General features: G+C 39.6%; 1 protein-coding gene across 1 annotated transcript in view; it reads left to right on the top strand.

The window, feature by feature from the left end:
* The window catches only part of DUS2 (dihydrouridine synthase 2), a 55,266-nt gene extending 34,329 nt beyond the window's left edge, over positions 1-20,937 (top strand). The window contains exons 9-16 of the mRNA XM_074968588.1: positions 3,305-3,375; positions 3,937-4,023; positions 5,511-5,679; positions 8,510-8,631; positions 10,449-10,592; positions 12,708-12,795; positions 14,526-14,599; positions 17,393-20,937. Of these exons, the coding sequence (XP_074824689.1) occupies positions 3,305-3,375; positions 3,937-4,023; positions 5,511-5,679; positions 8,510-8,631; positions 10,449-10,592; positions 12,708-12,795; positions 14,526-14,599; positions 17,393-17,633 (996 nt within the window). The 3' untranslated portion in view covers positions 17,634-20,937. The remainder of the gene's footprint in view (positions 1-3,304; positions 3,376-3,936; positions 4,024-5,510; positions 5,680-8,509; positions 8,632-10,448; positions 10,593-12,707; positions 12,796-14,525; positions 14,600-17,392) is intronic.
* Positions 20,938-22,000: the final 1,063 nt, after the last annotated feature.

Genomic DNA, 22,000 nt, shown 5'->3' with positions numbered 1-22,000 from the left:
TCTTCCCTTTGGTAATTGCATCTGGTTATTTTGCAAATTACTGCCTAATTATGTGCATAGTTATTGTGACTGCACATGCAAATTGAATGTATGTATATATGGACAAAATGTGTAACTAGTTGTGTAAAAATATCTGATGTATGTGCAATCAGTGATTGCATGCACAGATTAGGCCTGTACACATTCTTTAAAATCATGCACACACTGATTTTACTTTAATACTTTTTATCTTCAACAATCTTCATAGATTCCAAGGCCAGAAGGGACCATTTTGATGATCTAATCTGACCTCTTGTGTAGCACAGGCCATAGAACTTCCCCCAAAATAATTCCTAGAGCATATTGTTGAGAACACCCCCCAATCTTGATTTTAAAATTATCAGTGATGGAGAATCCACCAGAACCCTTGGTATGTTGTGTGACGGGTTAGATCACAGAAACCCCCTTGGGGCTGCCAACTGATGTGCCAAGACCACTTCTCCCCCTGCTTTCCCTGCCAGTTTGGGACTCCAAAACCCTGCCTGGTTGTGCCAGACACGCTTGCCGGCTACAGACACAGATCCAGGTCTGAACCACATCTCTCAAACTGCAGGCTTAACGGAAAGCAGCTTAAGAAATGTTCCTGTCTCTAACACTCAGATGCCCAACTCCCAATGGGGTCCAAACTCCAAATAAATCCATTTTACCCTGTATAAAGCTTATACAGGGTAAACTCATAAATTGTTTGCCTTCTATAACACTGATAGAGATGCACAGCTTTTTGCCCCTCCCCCCCGCGGTATTAATACATACTCTGAGTTAAATAATAAGTAAAAAGTGATTCTATTAAATACAGAAAGTAGGATTTAAGTGGTTCCCAGTAGGAACAGACAGAACAAAGTAAATTACCAAACAAAATAAAATAAAACACAGCAATTCTATGCCTAATACAGTAAGAAAACTGAAAACAGATAAAACCTCACCCTCAGAGATGTTCCAGTAAGCTTCCTTTTACAGACTAGCCTCCTTCTAGTCTGGGTCCAGCAATCACTCGCACCCCATGTAGTTACTGTCCTTTGTCCCAGTTTCCTTCTGGTATCCTTTGGGGGTGGAGAGGCTATCTCTTGAGCCAGCTGAAGACAAAATGGAGGGGTCTCCCAGGAGTTTAAATAGACTTCCTCTTGTTGGTGGACACTCCTCCCTCCCCCAGTGTAGAATCCAGCCACAAAATGGAATTTTGGAGTCACACGGGCAAGTCACATGTCCATGCATGACTGAGTTCCTTACCAGCCAAGCCACAGTCCTGGGAAAGCTTAGATGTGGATTGGCATCTCCAAGTTCATTGTTGGCTTAAGGGCTTCTTGATCGGGCACTTACTGAAAATAGTCTTTTCTCAGGAAGCTGACCAACTGCTTCACTGAGGCTATTTAAAATTAAACAAGTATACAGCCAATATTCATAACTTCGAGTACAAAAATGACACATGCATACACATAGGATGAATATATTCAGTAGATCATAACCTTTACAGAGAGATGTTACATGGCATATGTAGCATAAAAACATATTCCAGTTATGTCATATACACATTCATAAGCATATTCCCATAAAGCATTATGGGGCGCAACATCACATGTGCTTAATGGTTAATTACTCTCACTGGTAACAATGTACATCTTATTTCCAGTATGAATTTGCCTAGCTTCAACTTCCAGCCTTTGGATCGTGTTATACCTTTTTCTGCTAGATTGAAGAGTTTATGATTAAATATTTATTCCCCATGTTGGTATTTACAGACTGTAATCAAGTCACCCCTTAACCTTCTCTTTATTAAGGTAAAAAAATGATCTCCTTTAGTATATCATTGTAAGCCAAGCTTTCTAATCCTTTAATCATTCTTGTGATTCTTCTCTGAACCATCTCCAATTTATCCACATCCTTCTTGAATTGTGAACCCTGGAACTGGACATTGTATTCCAGCCATGGTCGTACCAGTGCCAAATGCAGAGAGAACCTACTTGAGACTCCCCTGTTTATGCATTCAGGGATCACATTTGCCTTTTTGGCCACAGAATCGCACTGGGAACTAACTCATGTTCAGCTGATTGTCCACCACAACCCCCTCTACAATCATGAGATCAAAGAACTAGCATGTTCCCTTTTCACTTTGAAGTGTCCTAGATTCTCTTCCTTCTTGTTTCAAGCTGGTTTGCCTAGCATGTATCTTCCAGCAGAACAGGAAGTGAGCATCTGTCTCTACGTCCATGCCGTCTGCTTCTCCCAAAGGCTGAATGTGCTACAGTAGAACCTCAGAGACATGAACACCTTGGAAATGGAGGTTGTTTGTAACTCTGAACAAAACGTTATGGTTGTTCTTTCAAAAGTTTACAACTGAACATTGACTTAATATAGCTTTGAAAATGCTGCTTCTTCCCCCACCCTCACCTTTTTTTTAGTAGTTTATGTTTAACACAATACTGTACTGTATTTACTTTGGAGGGGGGGAGGAAGTCTGCTGCTGCCTGATTGTGTACTTCCGGTTCCAAATGAGGTGCGTGATTGACCGGTCAATTCGTAACTCTGGTGTTTGTAACTCTGAGGTTCTACTGTACTTTCAGATGAACCACAGTCTACTAGCCCAACATCTGAAAAGAAGGTGAATCCTTTGCTTTTTCTAAAAGCTGCATAATTGCACATAGCAAAATAAATTGGCGATGTCCTGAATTCCATCTGTCATTCATTAGGCTCATGTTTTCTCTTTGAAGGAATAGAAGGGTTGTTTTTTTTCTTTATTTCATGAGACAACCGGTAATGTATGGATATTAATCAAATTCTTCAGTCATGGGGGGCATTTTTCAACATCTATCCTAAGGAAATGTTTGTGAATATTTCATGCATGAATAGATGTGAGTGATATCTCTTCCATCCAAGATGCAGTATATATGTCTTATAGCATATTCAGTGAAATAGTACCTGCCAATCAAGTGTGTTTTTATGTCTTTTAAAAGACAACCCAGAGACGTGTGAAGGGAAATAGTCTCAAATGTTGTATTCCCTGGGTCAAGCAGGTTCTCAAGCTGTAATTTCTAAGAGACATATTAAAAATGGCATGACTGGAATCCTGTTTTAGCCATAATAAATAGTTCTCAGTAAAGCTTATATTAAGGGTTATGTTCATCTTGGGTATGATTGTTGTAATATAGGAATTGTGTACACTTCGATGGGAGAACAGATTTCCTGCATGTGTTTGTATAATGATCATGTGATGAAGAGCTCTTCCTCCATCAAACTAAAATAACATGTGTTCCGTTTTTTCCCTCCTCAGCTTGAAGACACTATAAGCCTGGTGAAGAGGATAGAAAAGACTGGTGTTGCTGCCATTGCAGTCCATGGAAGGTAAATATGTTTGTGTGGAAAGAATTATTATTACTGTTGTTATTTGTTGACAGGTAGAAAGAAATAAACTAGGGCTAGCAAATTTACTTCACCTTGTCTAGTTCAGCTGCAAGGAAGTGGTTCTGATTTCAATGACAGCAGCTGGGTGCTTAGTACTTTCTACATTAGGCTTCTTATTCAGGAGCATAAATAGAAATTTAGCAGCTTACCTTTATGCTTCTGTTTTTCTAAAATCTTAGCCTTGGTAAAACCAAATAGAAGGGAAAAATTATCTAACATTAAAGGAATTAAATAGTTGCATGCTAGATTTTAATTCTCAGGTGTGTGAGGTGTACAGCTGTGCACCCCAAACATTAGCTGCTTCACCTGCACAGGGAACCAAAATAGCAATGTTTTTCAAGGTGTGTTTCATGTGACGCAGTTTTACACCTTGCATATGAACGTAAACTGAGACTGACTAGGTTTGTCACTGCAGGACTGGAATTGTCTGCTAAGAGTTTACTTATGCACAATTTCCACTAGAAATCTTTGATCTTGTCTTTTTCTTTCTGTGTTGCAAAGGAAGAAGGAGGAGAGGCCTCAACATCCTGTCCACTGTGAAGTGATCAAAGCCATCTCTGAGGCAGTCTCTGTTCCTGTAATAGCAAAGTAAGTTAGATGGTCATTTTAAGGTATCCATGTCTAGCAGTAGACATTATGCCAAGGAAATCTAACTGAGCAAGAAGGGATTAAGTGCAGGAAACTAAGGGTCTCCTTATATAGGGCAAATGAGATAATTACATCTGTTGTCAAATCACAAGGTTAGAGTGAGGCTTCGGTATTCAAAGTTTGCGATCTGAAATGTCACTGTCTTTGTTTTAGTGCAAAAAGGGCTCCTTAATTATTATGCTGTGAACACCACTAGTATTGTGTCATGACATGGCCCAGTCCTCCTCCTCCTCTGGGCAGACACCAGTGTTCTGTTTTGAATCCAATGGCTGAATTCTATGTGCTTCTAAGCCATCTGGGTAGTGACTGATTACTGTTCCTAGCTCTGGGTTTCTCAGGCACTCTCCCTGGTGCAGACTTCTCCCTGGGCAACAGGACCCCGCTCTCTGATCGCCTAGGCCTTGAAACCAGTGCCACAGCCTTCCAAAGCCCCCTGTTGCCGAGATATATTTCCCCAAAGTACACCTGGCTGTGGGAGCTCTGGTTTCTTATCAAAATGTTGGGTAACTTTCCTATATGTCAAAATTAACAGTAGCTCTTCATTTAAGGGGACCCTGAAGAATTTTTATGACTAGTTTTAGTCCACCTTCAAAGTGAGTTAGAGTGTTCTGTTACCGTTAGAAAATTGTTGAGAGGGGAAAACAGGATTTTAAATTATTTTTAGCTTTAGATTGATAATGTTAGAAAATGATGTTTTCTAGCCATAGAACATGGTACAGCGTAGCTAGAGGCAGAGCACGCTTTTTACTCACTGTTCCCCTGCCCATTTGCCTCAGACTTGAGCCTATGCTCATTCAATGTTAGTCCTTTCTACTACAGTTACCAACAAGGGGTACCAGGTTTGGAGGTGCACCTGATCCACTGGGAATTGAACTAAGATCTTCAAATTCATTTTGCACAGGCCACCAAACAGCATTCTCTTTCCAGAACATCTGACTTTTAAAACCTATTGTGTAGCTAATGAAGGTGGCACATACAAAATCAGCGCTTGTCTCCTTTAGGGAAACTAAGCCAATTTATGCTTATTGGGGGATGTCTTGAGTTAAGGAGAACTGTTCACTAGAAACTGGATTGGTACCACCGAACTCATTTTACAGAGGCTGCCTACCAATCAGTCATCAGATGCTAATAACTTTTGGTCACTACTGGCCTAGTCTGACTTTGGAAGGCTTTCATATCCCATTACTAATAATCCTTTAAGCCAGTGATGGGGGCGCAGATTGCCCACCACTGCTCTAAGCCATCCATTCTCCCAGAGTGGTGCTGATTTCCTAAATAGATTATACCAACAATGAATAACATGACAGTCCATAAGCCTTCTGTATTGTCATGCGTGCCCAGCTCTATTAATGCGCAGAATACACTGTTTTCTGCATGGTGGTGTCATGTTAATCATTGTTAATCATAACAAAGATGTTCATTTTCAGTGGAGGATCTCATGACTTCATCAAAGAATATACTGACATTGAAGCCTTCCAACAAGCAACAGGTGCTTCATCGGTAATGATAGCTCGTGCTGCCATGTGGAACCCATCCATCTTCAGAAGAGAAGGCCTTTGTCCCTTGAAGGAAGTCATGCAAGAATACATCAAATACGTACGTTTGGGAAGATTTTACCTGTAATTAACATAATTTAGAGATGTTAACCCAAGTTTGTGTAGGGTGTCTTTAATTCCTCATTGTTTTTCAATTAGTAAAGCTCCTGTAATATTTTTGCATATTGCATGAGATGAAAACTATTACAATTTTTACCAACTTTTCAGTGACTACATCATTGAATTTTTTTGTCTAGTATACAGTAAATATTTTGTTTTGTTACATACTGTGCTTGCCTATTCTCATTCTTGATGCCCAGGTTTTAGAAAGATTTCTCAGGCTTTTGGGATGCCCTCAAATATCTCTGCACTTATGCAGAACTAGTGCCAATGTTGTGAATGCTACAACAGTGAATGTGATATTGAATGGAGTAGGAATAGTAAGATGAGTTCTGTCTAGGAAAGCTGCAGAGTTTCACATTTTTCTAAAGTCATTTAAACTACTATAGAGAATTATTTTCCTCTTCTAGAAAATGTTAAGGTTTTTTCAAATGGCAGAAAAGCACAGAGAAGGTTGTTCAGTCAGCTGTTTCATTATAGTGCAATTGGTGGGCCATCTACCATTTTATTGACAGAGTTGCTGTGAAGGAGCAGAGATACGGCTGCCAGGCACAGCAGGGGTTAAAGAAAACCTGTGTGTTCAGCTAGACCCGCCCCTTATACCTGCAGCCAATGCCAGTCCTGGAAGGGGGAGAAAAGAGGGGAGCCTGGCTCAGTCAGGGGCTGACTGGCAAAGAGACAGGAGCTCTCTGTGTGTCTGCCTGAAGGCAGAGACGCAACCTGCCTGCCAATGGAGCCACTGGAAGCAAGTAAGTCTTCCCCTGCCAAGAGGAATCTACCGCAAAGCCCCAACTGTGGGGAAACTGGACTAGCAGGGCCACTCCCCAAACTAAAGGACTTACATAGGGAGACACCAGGTCCTGAGCCCCCCCACCTCATGGCTGGGCGCAAGATCCATCTCCCCTATCAAGGGGTGTGAGTAGCCCAGGGCTCTGAGCCAGGACCTGAGGGAAAGGAGGGCAGGTCCCCTCTTCCAGCCCCTAACCAATGATCTAGCCACTAGGGTGCCCGGCCACCGAAGGCCCTATCACAGATGCATATTTTTAAAGAAAACAAATTAAAAGAATAGGACTTCAGTGTCTTACTTTTTTTCTTATTCAATTTTGTAACCATCATGAAAAAAACTACATGCTAAAAATCTAGAAAAGTTGAATTTAAAATAAGTTTAAGGCCTAAAATGCATCATCACCTTGATCCATCAGTCCTTCAGCCCTCGTATAGATTGCGCTGATCACAACACGTCTTTCATTCTGCTCGTATCCTGGCCTTCCTTCTCCTTGTGCCGCCATGTCTTTTCACAATAAAATCTTCCCATCTCTTTGGAGGTCGACTGAGTGGTTGTTTCGGTTCCTGTGGGTAGCACTCAGCAAGAGCTGCAGTCCATTGATTATCAGTGAGCCTCGCTGTATTCCAGGCCTATCGCATTTTACTATGCCTGCTCTCAGTGACGACATCCTGCCTTCCACTCTGCTGTCTGATCACTTCACTGGGGACTCGGTTGTGGATTGAAATTCCCAGAATTCTTCTTTCCATCACCATCTCCGTGACAGACAGTTGCTGCTCTGCTGTCTTCGTCAGTGCCCATGTTTTGCTGCTGTACAACGTTGCTGGCAGTAGCTGAGCTGAAGGTATTGTGTGAAAATACTGTCAAACTACAGAAAATACTGCGAGAACTCAACACAAAAAGCAGCCAAGTCGGACTGAAAATTAAATGCTCCAAAACAAAATGTATGCTGTCTGATACCTTGCCAAAAGCCCAAATAACAATCAAGGGAGAACAAATAGAAGAAGTTGACCAATATGTATGTTTGGGCCAAGAAATTAATATGCGCCATGATCAGGAAGGTGAACTCTCGTGAAGAAAGAAAGCAGGTTGGTGCACATTCAATTCTATCAAGGATGTCCTTCAAGAAAAAAATCACCAAGGTAACATGCACCAGCCTCTTCAAGTCAACCGTACTGCCTGCAATGTTGTACAGCAGCGAAAATGCATAATAAAGAAATATATTTTCAGCCCTACAAAAGGTGTGCCAATTCATTTGTGCTATTAATTCCATTGTCATTGGCGTTAAATCAGAGATTAATTTGGCCCAGTCCGTTGAGTTGCCTGTGTTACGCAGTTAAATACCAAAGATTATTCCTAAAGCAGAATTTACAATACAGCTCATACTTCTGAACTATCAGAGGTGACTTATGTCCAGATCAGCAAGACATTTGTGAATGTGAATAGTCCCACTGACTTCAGTTGAACTGCTTAGGTACCTTGCTGAATTGGAGACTTGGCTAACAAGGCCACATTTGCAGTAAGTGCAAGCTGTATTTATTTTTATACAAAACCTTTCCCCCTCCCGCAACCACATACAGCTTTGATCTGTTCAAATCATGAGGGTAAAATCAAGGAATGGAAAAGGACAAAAATCAAATTAGTCAAACTTTCACTGCACCCAAAGGTGTACATCCATCAATTTGAGTAGTAAAGTAGTATATGTGTGAAATTCTTGTCAACTACTTTCTTGTTTTTCTCAAGTGTATAAAGAGCCAATAATAAAATAATTCAGATTTTTTTTCCAGAAAAAAACACCAACCCAGTTCTGGACTATGTTAATAAATGAGAGTACTGAGTAGACTTTACTTTATTGAGAACTGTATACACTGTGCTGTACATTCCTTAAACTATTTTGAAATGTAGCCAGAAACATGTGAAAGGTTAGGTAATAGGAATAGTTCTTTCTTTAGTGTATTTTTACATATTACATATCTCTTTCCTTCAGGCAGTGAGATATGATAATCACTATACCAACACAAAGTACTGTCTTTGTCAGATGTTAAGAGAACAGTTAGAAACCACAGAGGGAAAGAAACTGCATGCTGCACAGTCGACTCAAGAAATCTGGTAAGCATTTTATATAGGTAATAGGAATTGCCATACTGGATCAGACCTCGGAGTAGCAGCCGTGTTAGTCTGTATCCGCAGAAAGAAAAGAAATAAAATTTGTTAGTCTCTAAGGTGCCACAAGTACTCCTTTTCTTTTTGTGGATCAGACCTGTGGTTCATCTAGTCCAGTATCATGTCTCCAGCAGGTGCCAGCATTTCATCTGCTGGTACCAGAGGGATGAGCTTTCCCTTGACTCAGCTAATTCATAGGGGATTTTTTCTGCCACTGTCATAGCATAATTCTGTGTTTGCAATATGCTGTTTTACATCTTTAGGATAACCGTTTACCTCCCTTTCTTTGGTTATCTGGTATGCTACTTCCACAGCAAGGAGTGGCAGTGTTAGCCAGAGTGCTCAGTGCAACTGTATGCAATGTGTCCTTGTCTGTCTGGCCAGAAGAAAAAGGGGCTGTTGCCTCTTTAAGGGCTCCCTGTGTAACTAGTAGCGAAAGGGGAAAGTTTACCCAGTCGAAGGGGGAGGGGAGGTGGGTGGGCGGCTCCTACAAAAACTGATTGTGTTAAATTTTGGATGCATCTAGAGAAATGAAAGGCACAGTTTATAAAATGAAATAATTAAACCGAGACCTTCACTGTATAAGAGCAATGTTGTGCCATTTTGAAAATACGGTCCATAGCTTTTTTGCATTTTTGTATACCTCGAAAGAGATTGACCAGGAAGCAGTTTCACAGACCTGTCTTATCAGGTCCATAAGCCTTTGAAACAATGTTTTGAACCGTCTATTTAATCACTACATAACTGAAGAACATTTAGTTCTTTTTAAAATGAGAAAACATCTCCGTAGATAGTAATGTGATTTAACACTGCTGCCTAGTGGTGTTAACGCTAAATTGCCACCAGTAAAAGTTTTAGCATACTACAGAGTTTTCATTCTAATTGAGTGCTAGAGTGTGCACTAATGTATTAAAGTCAGAAAAGAGTTTACATGGCTCAGCATATATGGACGGCCTTGTCCACTCTAAGGAACCTCCTCACTTACATAATTATTCATCCTCTATTGTCCTACTGATAACACCAACAATGGAGACCATAGTGTACACAGCACACATGCATTTTTACTATTGAGTTGCCTTACCCCACTATGAGACATGTTATGATACAGTGGTTAAAAAAATACTGAATATTGTGTACACTGCAGCTTTCATAGTTACTACCACCTGTGGGGAATTATGGATTCCAATTTTGCCAGTGCAGTTGCATCTCTGATATCTCTAATGTATAAGATAATCAGATTATCAGAAAAGGGACTGTAAAAATCAGAAAAGGGACTGTAAAAATATCATGTTGCTCAACAGATCTGCCCTCTATGTGTATTCAGATTCTTTTGACAATGTTAACTACTTTTTGTTCCTACGAGCCTTTCAGAGCTGATACAAGACTGGGAGAGAGAGCTGGGATCTTTATTGGCTTATGCATCTGTAAAGTTGTAATTTAATTGAAATTGCGGAGTCTGTGATGGCTTCTGGCTTGGCTTTCAGATCCCAGGTTGAGTCTTTAGGTCAGCAGGTAGATGAATGAACTTCTTTCTTGTAAACTGAGCAAACTTTGCAAGAAGTCAAGGACAGGTGATGAATATAGAATCCCATGACTCTAGACAGCGTTACTTTGCAGCATATAACTGTACCTCAACTTAGTTTTCTAAGCACATGCAACTTCTTTGAAATAAATTTTTAATATTTATTTTAGTTATTAAAATGGTGTGTGAACACACACAAATTGACTTCTAATGCTAATAATAGAAGTAATTTTTTTAATAGTGAAGTATTTGAAATGGGCGGTTTCTATGAAGAAACAACAGCTATTCTGGAAGCTAAGAAGGCATCATTAAAGGCCAAGACACAAGATGAAGATGAGCAGATGGAAGACACAGATGTGATAAAAATGGCTGTTAGATTTGACAAGTAAGCATGCAAAGTTAATTCTTCACCATCTTTTTGAACTTACAGTTACACTTTTTTGTCTGATCTTTGGTACCTGACAAAACTTTTATAGGTGAAAATCAGCAGTTCAAATATTACAGCACCTTCTTGGATAAACTTTTTAAGAGGAGACAGTCCATATGACATTTAATTAAAGAGTGCAGTATGTTAATTGATGATGATAAATTTCAGGCACACATAAAAGAATGTGAACGTTGATCTAAACAAAGCTGTTTTGTGTGTTAAAACTTCATAGAGTTTAATTCTTTTTAATGAAATTTAATTAAGCCACAGTATATTTTTCTAAATACTGTGTTTTTTTTCTGCTGAAACAAGGAAGTTCTAGCAGGAAATTACAAAGTGCATAGTAATAAGCAGCCTCAAAATGCTTTTTCTATTAAGAAAATATATTTTTTAAGAAATAATGGTCAGTGATTAGTTAGGTATATCACTCTACTGAAACTACCTCTCCTAAACCTATGTACTGTGCAGGAGCTTGAAAGCACATTAATAATTTTTGTTTAATATGTACCAGGAATCTTCAGAAGATATCTCTAGGCATTCCCTGAGACATTAAATTGAGGAACTGTGGAAATCACAGTTTGTAAACATTCTGTTATTGATCTAAGATCACCTAATTTTGAAGTGATCCTGCAGAATAATTTTTTTATACTTGATATTTATCCAGTCTCTTGAGAAACCTGTCAGTCCTGTCCCAATGAATCATAGAATCAGGGTTGGAAGGAATCTCAGGAGGTCATCTAGTCCAACCCCTTGCTCAAAGCAGGACCAATCCCCAACTAAATCATCCCAGCCAGGGCTTTGTCAAGCCTGACCTTGAAAACCTTTAAGGAAGGAGATTCCACCACCTCCCTAGGTAACCCATTCCAGTGCTTCACCACCCTCCTGGTGAAAAAGTTTTTCCTAACATCCAACCTAAACCTCCCCCACTGCAACTTGAGACCATTACTCCTTGTTCTGTCATCTGGTACCACTGAGAACAGTCTAGATCCATCCTCTTTGGAACCCCCTTTCAGGTAGTTGAAAGCAGCTATCAAATCCCCCCTCATTCTTCTCTTCTGCAGACTAAGCAATCCCAGTTCCTTCAGCCTCTCCTCATAAGTCATGTGCTTCAGCCCCCTAATCATTTTTGTTGCCCTCCACTGGACTCTTTCCAATTTTTCCACATCCTTCTTGTAGTGTGGGGCCCAAAACTGGACACAGTACTCCAGATGAGGCCTCACCAATGTCGAATAGAGGGGAATGATCATGTCCCTCGATCTGCTGGAAATGCCCCTACTTATACAGCCCAAAATGCCGTTAGCCTTCTTGGCAACAAGGGCACACTGTTGACTTATATCCAGCTTCTCGTCCACTGGGTCCTTTTCTGCAGAACTGCTGCCTAGCCATTCGGTCCCTAGAGTACTGGTTGAGTATTGCCCAAGATGCCTTTCAAAGGCAGTCACTATACTTTCAAACTCAGCAGGAGTGACTCCCTAAAGACTGAGCATGATGTCTCTACAGTATTTCTGTTCTCTGCCACACTCTAGGAACCATACTCCCACTTCGATAGTAGAAGCAATGTCTTATAGAACCAGTCTCACTCTTCTCTCCTTACCCTTTTTTTTCCCCATTAATAAATTAATTCCGTTTTTAAACCGCTTTTGGAAAATATTTATGGTAATTATCAAAAAACCCCTGTGGTGCGGCTTGTCAGATTCAGTCCAAAACGCAATAGAATGCAGGCAATTTGGCCCAGCTTTCCTATCAGTACCTTGTCACTGCTTGTATGACTGCACCGAGTGAAGGTGGGAGGTGGTAAATAAAGAAACAATATTTAATAATAGTTTTTAGATACCAATTTAAAGATGAATTTATTGGACAGTTCCCTGAGGAAAGGGGTGGGAGACCTTTCGCTTGGGAGTTTTAAAATTAGACTGGAAACAAAAACTAGTAAAAATACTATAGTAACCAATCCTACATTGATAGAGAGATTACCTGTCTAACTTAATATAGGTCTGTTCTATAGAAATATTTTCTGTACAAACCTTTTCACTACAATTGTGGGATTATTTTGTATTTCATTTTTCTGTCTAGGCGAGAATATCCACCACAGATTACTCCCAAAATGTATCTCTTGGAATGGTGTAGGAAGGCAAAGCACCCTCAACCTGTTTATGAAACTGTGAGTCTCTGCATTTCTCAACAAAAGTACAAGGCAGATCCTTAGCTAATACATTTATGCCATAGTTTACTGAGGACTATCAGGAAACAACTGAATTGATTGGTTTGAAACAAGACGCTCTCGAAGTTTAAAAATGCTTTTTTATTTTTAAACTGGAGTTTTGTTGACACAGTTGCTAGATGCTTTGGTATGGACACACATGTAAATTATGGTGTGTTATAACACGAAATTAGCACATTTCTACAGCATAGAAACATTTCTCTTTAGGTGTAAAATTTAACCTCCCTTAAAATCCAATGAAAATGTCCTTATTTTTTCTGTATAAAACTAGTGATCTGTTTTAGCACTGATAGTGAGGAACTCAAGTATTGGGCAAGCTTCCCCCTTACAATTCTGTCTATGTGTATCAATTCTGACCTGCAGTTCTTCCCACTGGCAACCCCCCCGGCCCATGGGCACCTCAAATGGAAATGATCAATTGTGAGGTAATTTTGTAATACACAGAGTAGGAGATATGGATGAAACCATCAAATTTATTTATTATATTTCACTGAGCCTACATTTGAACTCATTCCTGTGTAGATGAAAGTAGTAGTATCTTATTTCATTGGGCCACCCAGTCGTTATGTCCAGATTATAAACATTTTTAAATTCACTAATAGCATTTTTTAAAATGCCATTTTGCTGTGTTCCTGAAAAAAAATGTGTGCACTGCCTGTCTGAATTTTCCTTGTGTCTCTGGAAACACATGATAAATGATACTATATCTAATATTAAAAAGCTAAATGAGACATGGAATATTAGAATGTAGCACCACTGAATTCCTAGAATTGTGTTCATTCTTGCTAATGTCATCTGGTATGTCACAAGTCTGCTTTTTCTTTTCTATCTAGGCAGCAGCAATTTTTGCAACTGCTGTGGTAGATAAACAAGAAAAACATGTTTATAAAATGAGAGAGTGAACAATTGTTACAAAAGGACATCTTAATTTCAAAATTCTAACAGTCTACTCCATGTCATAAGTGCTATGCCAGGTAGTTCACGTTTGCATGATCAGGTTTCTAAATGATTAAGCAAAGGTAAGGAACCCTGTCGTGGTGCAATTTGGTCCTGTAACTTTTATCGGTATAAGTTTTACAAAGTTTGGATTTAGAGTCTCTTTAATACAAGAAAAACTAGACAGGTAATGAAATTGAAAGGCATCTGATTTAAAACTGATAAAAGGAAATAGTTTTTTAATACAACACAACTTACTGTGGAATTCATTGCCACAGGATATGATTTAAATCCAAGAGCTTAGCAGGATTCAAAAGGGTTAGATGTGAACAAGGATAATATCAACAGTTTTATTAGATGGCATAAACATATAAAAGAGACAAACCCTCCATCTTTTACTGACTAGGGTTGGGAAGAAATTTCCAGTATGCACAGGTTATGATGTATTTGTTACAGGGTTTCTTGTACTTGCCTATGTTGCATCTAGTGATAGCTGTTGTTAGAGATATGGGTAAGTGCAATGTGCCTATCAAGCAGTTCTTGAAGCAACTCTAGTTTGGACAATAGATTCCTTGAGTATTTTGAACAAGTGAGGGGAATTTTGCAGTGTGAAGGCTTGGAATGTTAATGGTGTTACATGCTCCCAGAGTAAAAAGAAGACTAGGAAGGACTCTGTTGTTGCTCGTTTTATGAAATGCAGTAAGTTACACCTGTAATTCTCTCCTTTTCTATAGGTTCAAAGACCATTAGATAAATTATTCTGTTCAGTTGTCACAGTAGCTGAACAAAAATATAGATCAACCTTATGGTAAGTCTTCTCTGATGTGTTTTGTAACTGGGCCTTAGTAAAATATTTGTTTGTGATGTACTGTTGGAAAGGCAACATGTAAACATGGAGAGGAAAAAATACTAAGTAAACTTTACTTTATAAAGATATAATTGGAAAGGAAAAAACTTGAAAATGTCTCTGTAAAGTGGGACATGATTAAATGAGACATGCCAAGGAGGAGTGAGTTCCATAGCTGAGGGCCCTTCATAGCCGAAAGACTGTCTCCAGTAGTAGGATCCTTAAAAGGTAAATAGTGTGTGCGCCCATGTTTCCACTAGGACAGTCCTCAAGGTGGCCTCAAATAAGGCAAAGGCCTCTAACGTTAAGAGTTTTAAACTATGCTACTGGAAAAAACACTTCCCCACCAATATTTGAGCTACAAGCTTTGCATGGAAACCTTTGTCAAAGTGATGCTATACTTCTTACTCTTACCCACTATTTTCATAACATTCCCTCAGTAAGCAAGGGATTTTTGAGGGAAGACTTGGCCATCTTCATGACGATAACCTTTACCCAGCAGCAAGACGTCTCTTTTTTTCAGGATGGAGAACAAGATACAATCCAGTTGGCAACTAGAGCTGAGTGAACAATTGATCAGAAGAATTTGGTTTGTTTCTAACCAAAACTGTGTATTTTTTTGCTGTTTTTCTTGCTGAAATGAAAAAACAAAAATATTTCCTTTGTGTCAGTTAACATTTGACATCTTTGAAGGTAGATGGCAATATTATCAACTTTTGCTCCAGAGCAGTGACAGAACTTTCTGGATTCATAAAGCAAAAGAGATAGTTGCATATCAGCAGCATTCTGATGATACTCATCCCAGTGTTTAGGAATATTATGTATCTATTTCTTTGAACGAAGTCTCATAATGGTTCAGGCCTGGGATACTTGAGCTTATAGTGAAAATCAGATTACATTAATTTAATTGTTTTATGGCAGTGGTTCCCAAACTTGTTCCACCGCTTGTGCAGGGAAAGCCCCTGGCAGGCCGGGCCGATTTGTTTACCTGCCGTGTCTGCAGGTTCAGCTGATCGCAGCTCCCAGTGGCCGTGGTTCGCTGCTCCAGGCCAATGGGAGCCGCTGGAAGCGGCGGCCAGTACGTCCCTCGGCCCATGCCACTTCCCGCAGCTTCCATTGGTCTGGAGCACTGAACCGCGGCCACTGGGAGCCACGATCGGCCGAACCTGCGGACGCGGCAGGTAAACAAACCGGCCCGGCCCGCCAGGAGCTTTCCCTGCACAAGCGGTGGAACAAGTTTGGGAACCACTTGTATGGAATAGATTTAACAAAAATGGGTGTATATTGCAATATAGGAAACACAATGAAACAGACATATTGTAATCAAATATATTGACTGTAAAATATCTTTGTATTTTGTGTAACAAGTCAGCTTTATTTCACCACACTGCCCCTCGGCATTTTGTCCTCTCATCTACACAAACTTTTCCATCTGCTTACTGAAGATCCCCTTTCCTGCTCATTCCTTCTCACTTTGAAGATAGGAGGAGTTTTTCCATTGATTAGAGTTGGAGCTAGATTGGACTCCTAGTCCAATTTAGGAATATTTACAAATCCATATTTTTATAAATGTTCTGACTTATTGTACTGTGAATATCTTCAGTAACTCAATAAATAAAATAAAGTGAAGTGGTACATAAAGGCATCCAGATAGCAACTTTTTAAAATGTTCCCTGTCCCAAGATCATGTTAAAAAAACAACCAACCTAAAGCTGGGAAGAAATCTGTCTATAGTTTGAACTAATTAATGTATTGAAACACTGAATCTGAAATGCCCATGATAAAAAATACTCCACACTTGAAAAGCATTCTTCATCCATATATCCCATCAAAGATAAGTAGTATTCCCATTTTACATATAAAAATTGAGGCAGAGAGGGGTTAGATAACTTGCCGAAAGTCACAAAGTGAATCAGTAGTTGCCTCAATTGATGCACTAAGGTTCCACAATAATATTTTATAGAAACATCTATTAATAATGAAATTCCTTGAGTTTGTCTCAGGAAGATATACATAGGGTTGCATCTAGTAAATTGCAAATTGAAGATCAGTGTTAGACAGATCCCTTTTTAATACGTATATGCAACAGACAGCAGTTTATTTTAGCATTGTGCTTCCAATGCTATAATTGTCAATCAGTATTCCTATGAACCACTCAGACTTCAGCAAACTTCCAGCTAGACCATAATTCTCATTCCAAGCTTAGCTGAATGAAGAGAAACAGAGAATCCTTTCATGTGTTAAGTTTCAAGAACATATAACCCTGTCCTCAAAGCTAGTTTGTTGGGTTTCAGTCCTGGTGGAACTGTGCCCATTTTAGCTGACTTCAGTGGAGTTGCACTCACATTTAGGGATACATTTGGACTTGAGGATCTTTCCATAAATTCTTTTAAACTCTGTGTGCTTTATTCAGGGCTTTTGATGTTAGTGGGAGTAAGGATTGCAGCAATTGGCCAAACTCCCACTGACGTCCTACCTTCTGAGCAAAGACAGTTGGGACTGCAGGATTTGGCTCAGTATTCTTAGACAGCGTTTTCCTACTTGAAGTTACACCTTAGAGAAACACAGGCATCTAAAGAGATGTGAGTGTGCCTGAGCTCTTTCCACCTGTTAGGCTGTCATGAGTATTGCATACTGTTTATTTCACTGTGTTGCAGCAGAGACCGGAAATGAATTCTTTCAGGCATGTAATATTGTACTTGGCAACATGCAGGCTTTGCTTCTCCTTTACCTGTGCTCTGTCTTACTCTTCAGGGACAAGTCAAAGAAGCTAGCAGAACAGGCTGCAGCTATAGTCTGTCTTAGGACGCTGGGTCTCCCAGAGGGGAAGCTTAATGAGGGAGAAAACCACCTGATTAACAAACGCAAGAGAGAGAACCAGGAGTTCTTGAACAACAAAGAACATGAAGATGACCTACTTGTTGAGGCTTCGCATAAAAGAGCTCATTTTACTGAGGGAGCTTCTGACTCCAGCTCTTCTGAGGTGCCACGATAGCATGAAAAGCTTATGCTCAAATAAATTTGTTAGTCTGTATTTGGAAAAAGAAAAGGAGTACTTGTGGCACCTTAGAGACTAACACGGCTGCTACACTGAAATCTGATTCCACAACTGTGTAGCTACCAATTCACTCACTTTTTTATATCCTGCTGTTGTATTTCATCTAAAGTCTGTCAGTCGGAGACAGGTAAACTCTGCCCGATTATGAAAACCTACTGGACTGGGTAAATGTTTTTTGTGTTTTGCTTTGGTGCCTTTCAAACAGGATACATTAGCAGCCTGGGTTTTAAATAAGAATGAGAAGATGATCCCAACATTAAATTCTGTTTCAATAGCAAACTATTTTCAGTTTAGCTTTTGAGGTTTTGAGTTTTTTGTTTAATATATTTTATAAGTAGAAAGAAGAGTTTTAAACACACATGAGAGAGGTTCTTAACAGATTGTTTCCAACTGTTGGAGTTTTGGTGTAGTTTCCATTAACAAGGATAAGTATGTTAGAAGTTGTCAGCTCTTGTCTGAAACAAAGTTATAGCAGGTTGTGTCATGATCCCTAAAGTAGTTTGTATGAAGAAAATATTCAGAACATAATTCATTGTTGATGAACTATATCAAAGCGGCTTCCCTATTTAAAAATAATATACACCTTTATTTTAAATGGAAGTGTCTTCGCTAAACCATTGTTTTCAAACGGAACAGCAATATCTAACTGGGATTATGTGTAGAGTTTTTAAAAGATGTACATGCATATTGAAGTGACTGCTACTCAAATTTCTGAATTTTTAATAAATCTGCATAGTTTGCATTTAACTGAAAAATAATTGTAATTCGTTTCCTACTTTGTAGACTGCAATAAAAAAAAAAAAGTTTTAAAAGCTGCTTTCAGAACTAAATGTTCCAGTTTCACACAATGGTTTTAGTCACAGAACACTTACTTCAGAGCAGTGACAGAAATTGTAGTCTAGTTAACAAGCTATAAACTTCAGGAATAATCCTTTCCCCACTGAGATTCATGTCTGGGCAGGAGCTTTTGTCAAGGCTGTTTTTATACCATCATGAGGAATGGTCATGCAAATACTATACCAGAATCTGATTCATTCCCTGAGTTTTCCTGGCAGAATGCAGGTTGCAAGGCCCAGTGATGATAAGCAGCGCAAGTTGTCTGCAATCCAGCTCTGCTGGACAGGTCAGAATTGAGCAGTGCATCCCCAGTTCTGAGAGAAGGCCTAACTAGGGAACCTGGGAGATCCACTGGAGCTCTTCTGGATCACCATCCAGAGTTTCTTGGCAGAAACTGGCCAGGCATATTGCGGAATCACCATCTATGCTACCGCGGAGGAAACTGCCTCAATGGAAGTTGCAAACTGCAAATCCTGCACCTCTGGGAGGAAGTTTATTAACCCCAAGTCTGACCAAAACTCTAATTTCTTGATTCTCTTAGTTTAAATAAAGCTGTGTGTCCTGGAGAGTGGTGATGTATCCCTGGATGAGGATGCTGGCTGACAGTAGAGACCAGGTGACTTTTAACAGCCACACTTTAGTGTGGCCTTTTCCGTCCCATTTGCTGTGGCATTCCCTTCAGGAGGCTGTGGGGTTGAAAAGCCAGAGGGCATCCTATCAAAGGGAGCAGCCTTTGAAAAGTCTTTGATTCAGCTTCCTAGTTTCTCTCTCCCTGTGAATCTTAGTTTATTCAAAGGTTTTGCATAAACAGGCTTGTCCTCCTCCATAAGTAAAATGTAAAGATCTTGTTTGCATGTCAAAAATAATAGTGTTTTAAAAACACTTTTTTCCTGGAAAGCCAGGGAACTTATGGCCCTGAGTGCCTGCATAATACTCACATGAGCCTTAGTATCAGTGCTGCCTTCACCACTAAAGGTTTATGGACTATTTGGGCCAAACTGTGTCTTCAAACACGAGTACCAAAGGAAGAGCATAATGGAATGTTCTGACTCCCTTTGAAGCACCCAGAGAAGTCACTCAGCAGAAGGTCTGCAACAAAAGCATGGGGCATTCCAGGATGGAAGCCTAAGAGCCCTGGCCTGTGTTGCAATGCTTTTACACCATTTTCTTGTCCTGGCAATTGGCCTTACGTGACACCCCCACAAGCTACACCTCTCCTACAGTGTAAATTTCTCTGCTCCTGGCAGAAACAGAAGGGAACCACAGCTAATCAGCACGCAGATGCAGGCTAACCCTGTTTTTATAATATCTATGTGCACCAGTTCGGGAGGTGGTGAGAAAGAGGCTATTTGGTATATGGCCTCTTATGGGGAAGAGAGAATACAAAAATTAAACATAGGGAAGTAACAGAAGATCAGAGAAGGTGCTGCCTCAATTTAATGTCAATGTCCAAAGAAAATACGATCAATGGTTTTAGTGTGCAACGACAAAACATATATAATGATTTGACTGAATCAAACTGAAGTGTCGTTGAAATAAGTTAAATTGTCTAGAAGACCTAACGCTTGCAAGGTAAGTGCTTAAATAACTACGTGATAACAAATCATTATTTTATTTATCTAGTGTAAAGTTTGTATAAGTAACTACAGTTAGTTGAATAATATATAATTGTGGTAAGATAAACGGTGTAGCATCTGCAAACAAGAAAGTGAGATGCTGCTTTGCTAGAATGAATATTTCAGACTAAATTTGGCAGTGATGTAAATGAATGGTCAGAAAATGGGTGCATACAAAGTATGATTTACAGTCCCATTTGATGTCCTTGATGTGGGTCAAGAAAAGCAACTAATGGGACTCTGTAAGTGTGTTTTAGGGAGAATCCTTTAACTGAGGCTATGATTACATTGCCCCATGGTTCAGACTTTGAGGGCGTGAACAACAGTGTACACCAAAGTGCTGTGCAGTAACTCCCCTATGTGGGCACTGTGGACACAAACTAAAAGGTTCTTTTTTTGCATTAATCTGTTTGAAGAGGACTACGTTAATGTGAACAGGGAAGTTCACACCTGAAAGTTCACACCTGAAATGGCCACACAGGAGAGTTAGAGAGTGCAGCACTTTGGTGTGCACTGCTGTTCGTGTCCTTGTAGTCCAAACTGCAGGGCAGCATAGATAAGCCTTAGTTGCTCTTCCTGCTGCATTCCTCCTAACCCACTTTCCCCTGCTGTGTAACTTTTTGCACCATTCACATCGCTGAATTCATGCTAGATACATCTGTGATAGTGGCACCTGCATATGTACCAGTTCTGAGGTTTGCTTTTGATCTTAAAACAGGTTCTTATTCTGGGGAACAAAATGCTTTTTTTCTAGAGACTGTTCTATTCAAGGTATTGGATTGGAACCATATCTTTTTTGTAAAAAAAAAAATAATAATAATAATAATAAATTTAAAAAAATCTAGACTGTGGCTCATCTATAACATTTGTCATTTATATTTTCTGCATTCTCTCTTGGCTAAAAAATGGATCTATCTTCTGCGTATTCCTTGTATAAACTGAAGATGGCAGATGTCTTTTGTGCAAATGCCAATTCCTGTACTAATGTGTCTTAGCAGTACAGCTACTGTGCACTACTGCATTCTTGCATAAGATGGCAATCCAGACCACAGCTTGGATTTCAAGAAGAAATTTAACACCAATCGTAAGAAATTGTGTCTGCTTAACTTAATGTGGCCATGCTACATGAATATGGTAGTCAGATAATATTGACAGAAGTTATTCTCTGTTTTAAGCATTTGTTTGGTAAAGGAATTTCACTACTAAATTGTCCTTGGAATTTAATGAAGCAATTGTTCTTTTCTGTCACAAGGTAAAAAATATCGGAAGCTGTGCTTGATATTGATGGCACTGGGACCAGAAAATATAGGTAACAATACCCTGCAAAGTGTGAGGATTAACTGTACAGGATCTCTGTATGTAGGGAGCAACCTATCCCCATTCCATCCATGTATATCCCCTGTTTATTTGTAACATGAATGGGAATGTGAAGGCGTTCTTCTGAGTCTTTTATCTTGGATACTCCCAAGTTGGAGACTACCTCCTGAGGCCTTGTTGATGGAATGCTTTTTGGAATGTCCCAGGCTCCAAGCCCAACCCTGCCCTGGAATGTGAGGTTAAATGTTGGTGATACAAACACAGTTTGAATATTGACAGGTTTCAGAGTAACAGCCGTGTTAGTCTGTATTCGTAAAAAGAAAAAAGAAAAGGAGTACTTGTGGCACCTTAGAGACTAACCAGTTTATTTGAGCATGAGCTTTCGTGAGCTACAGCTCACTTCATGCATCCGATGAAGTGAGCTGTAGCTCACGAAAGCTCATGCTCAAATAAACTGGTTAGTCTCTAAGGTGCCACAAGTACTCCTTTTCTTTTTTCTTTTTAGTTTGAATATTTAAATTGTAGAGTTCCCTA

The sequence above is a fragment of the Natator depressus genome, chromosome 12, assembly GCF_965152275.1.
Source record: "Natator depressus isolate rNatDep1 chromosome 12, rNatDep2.hap1, whole genome shotgun sequence".
In the NCBI taxonomy this organism is placed as follows: Eukaryota; Metazoa; Chordata; order Testudines; family Cheloniidae; genus Natator; species Natator depressus.
Note: the sequence above shows the minus strand (reverse complement) of the source record. Positions and strands in the feature narration are given on the sequence as shown.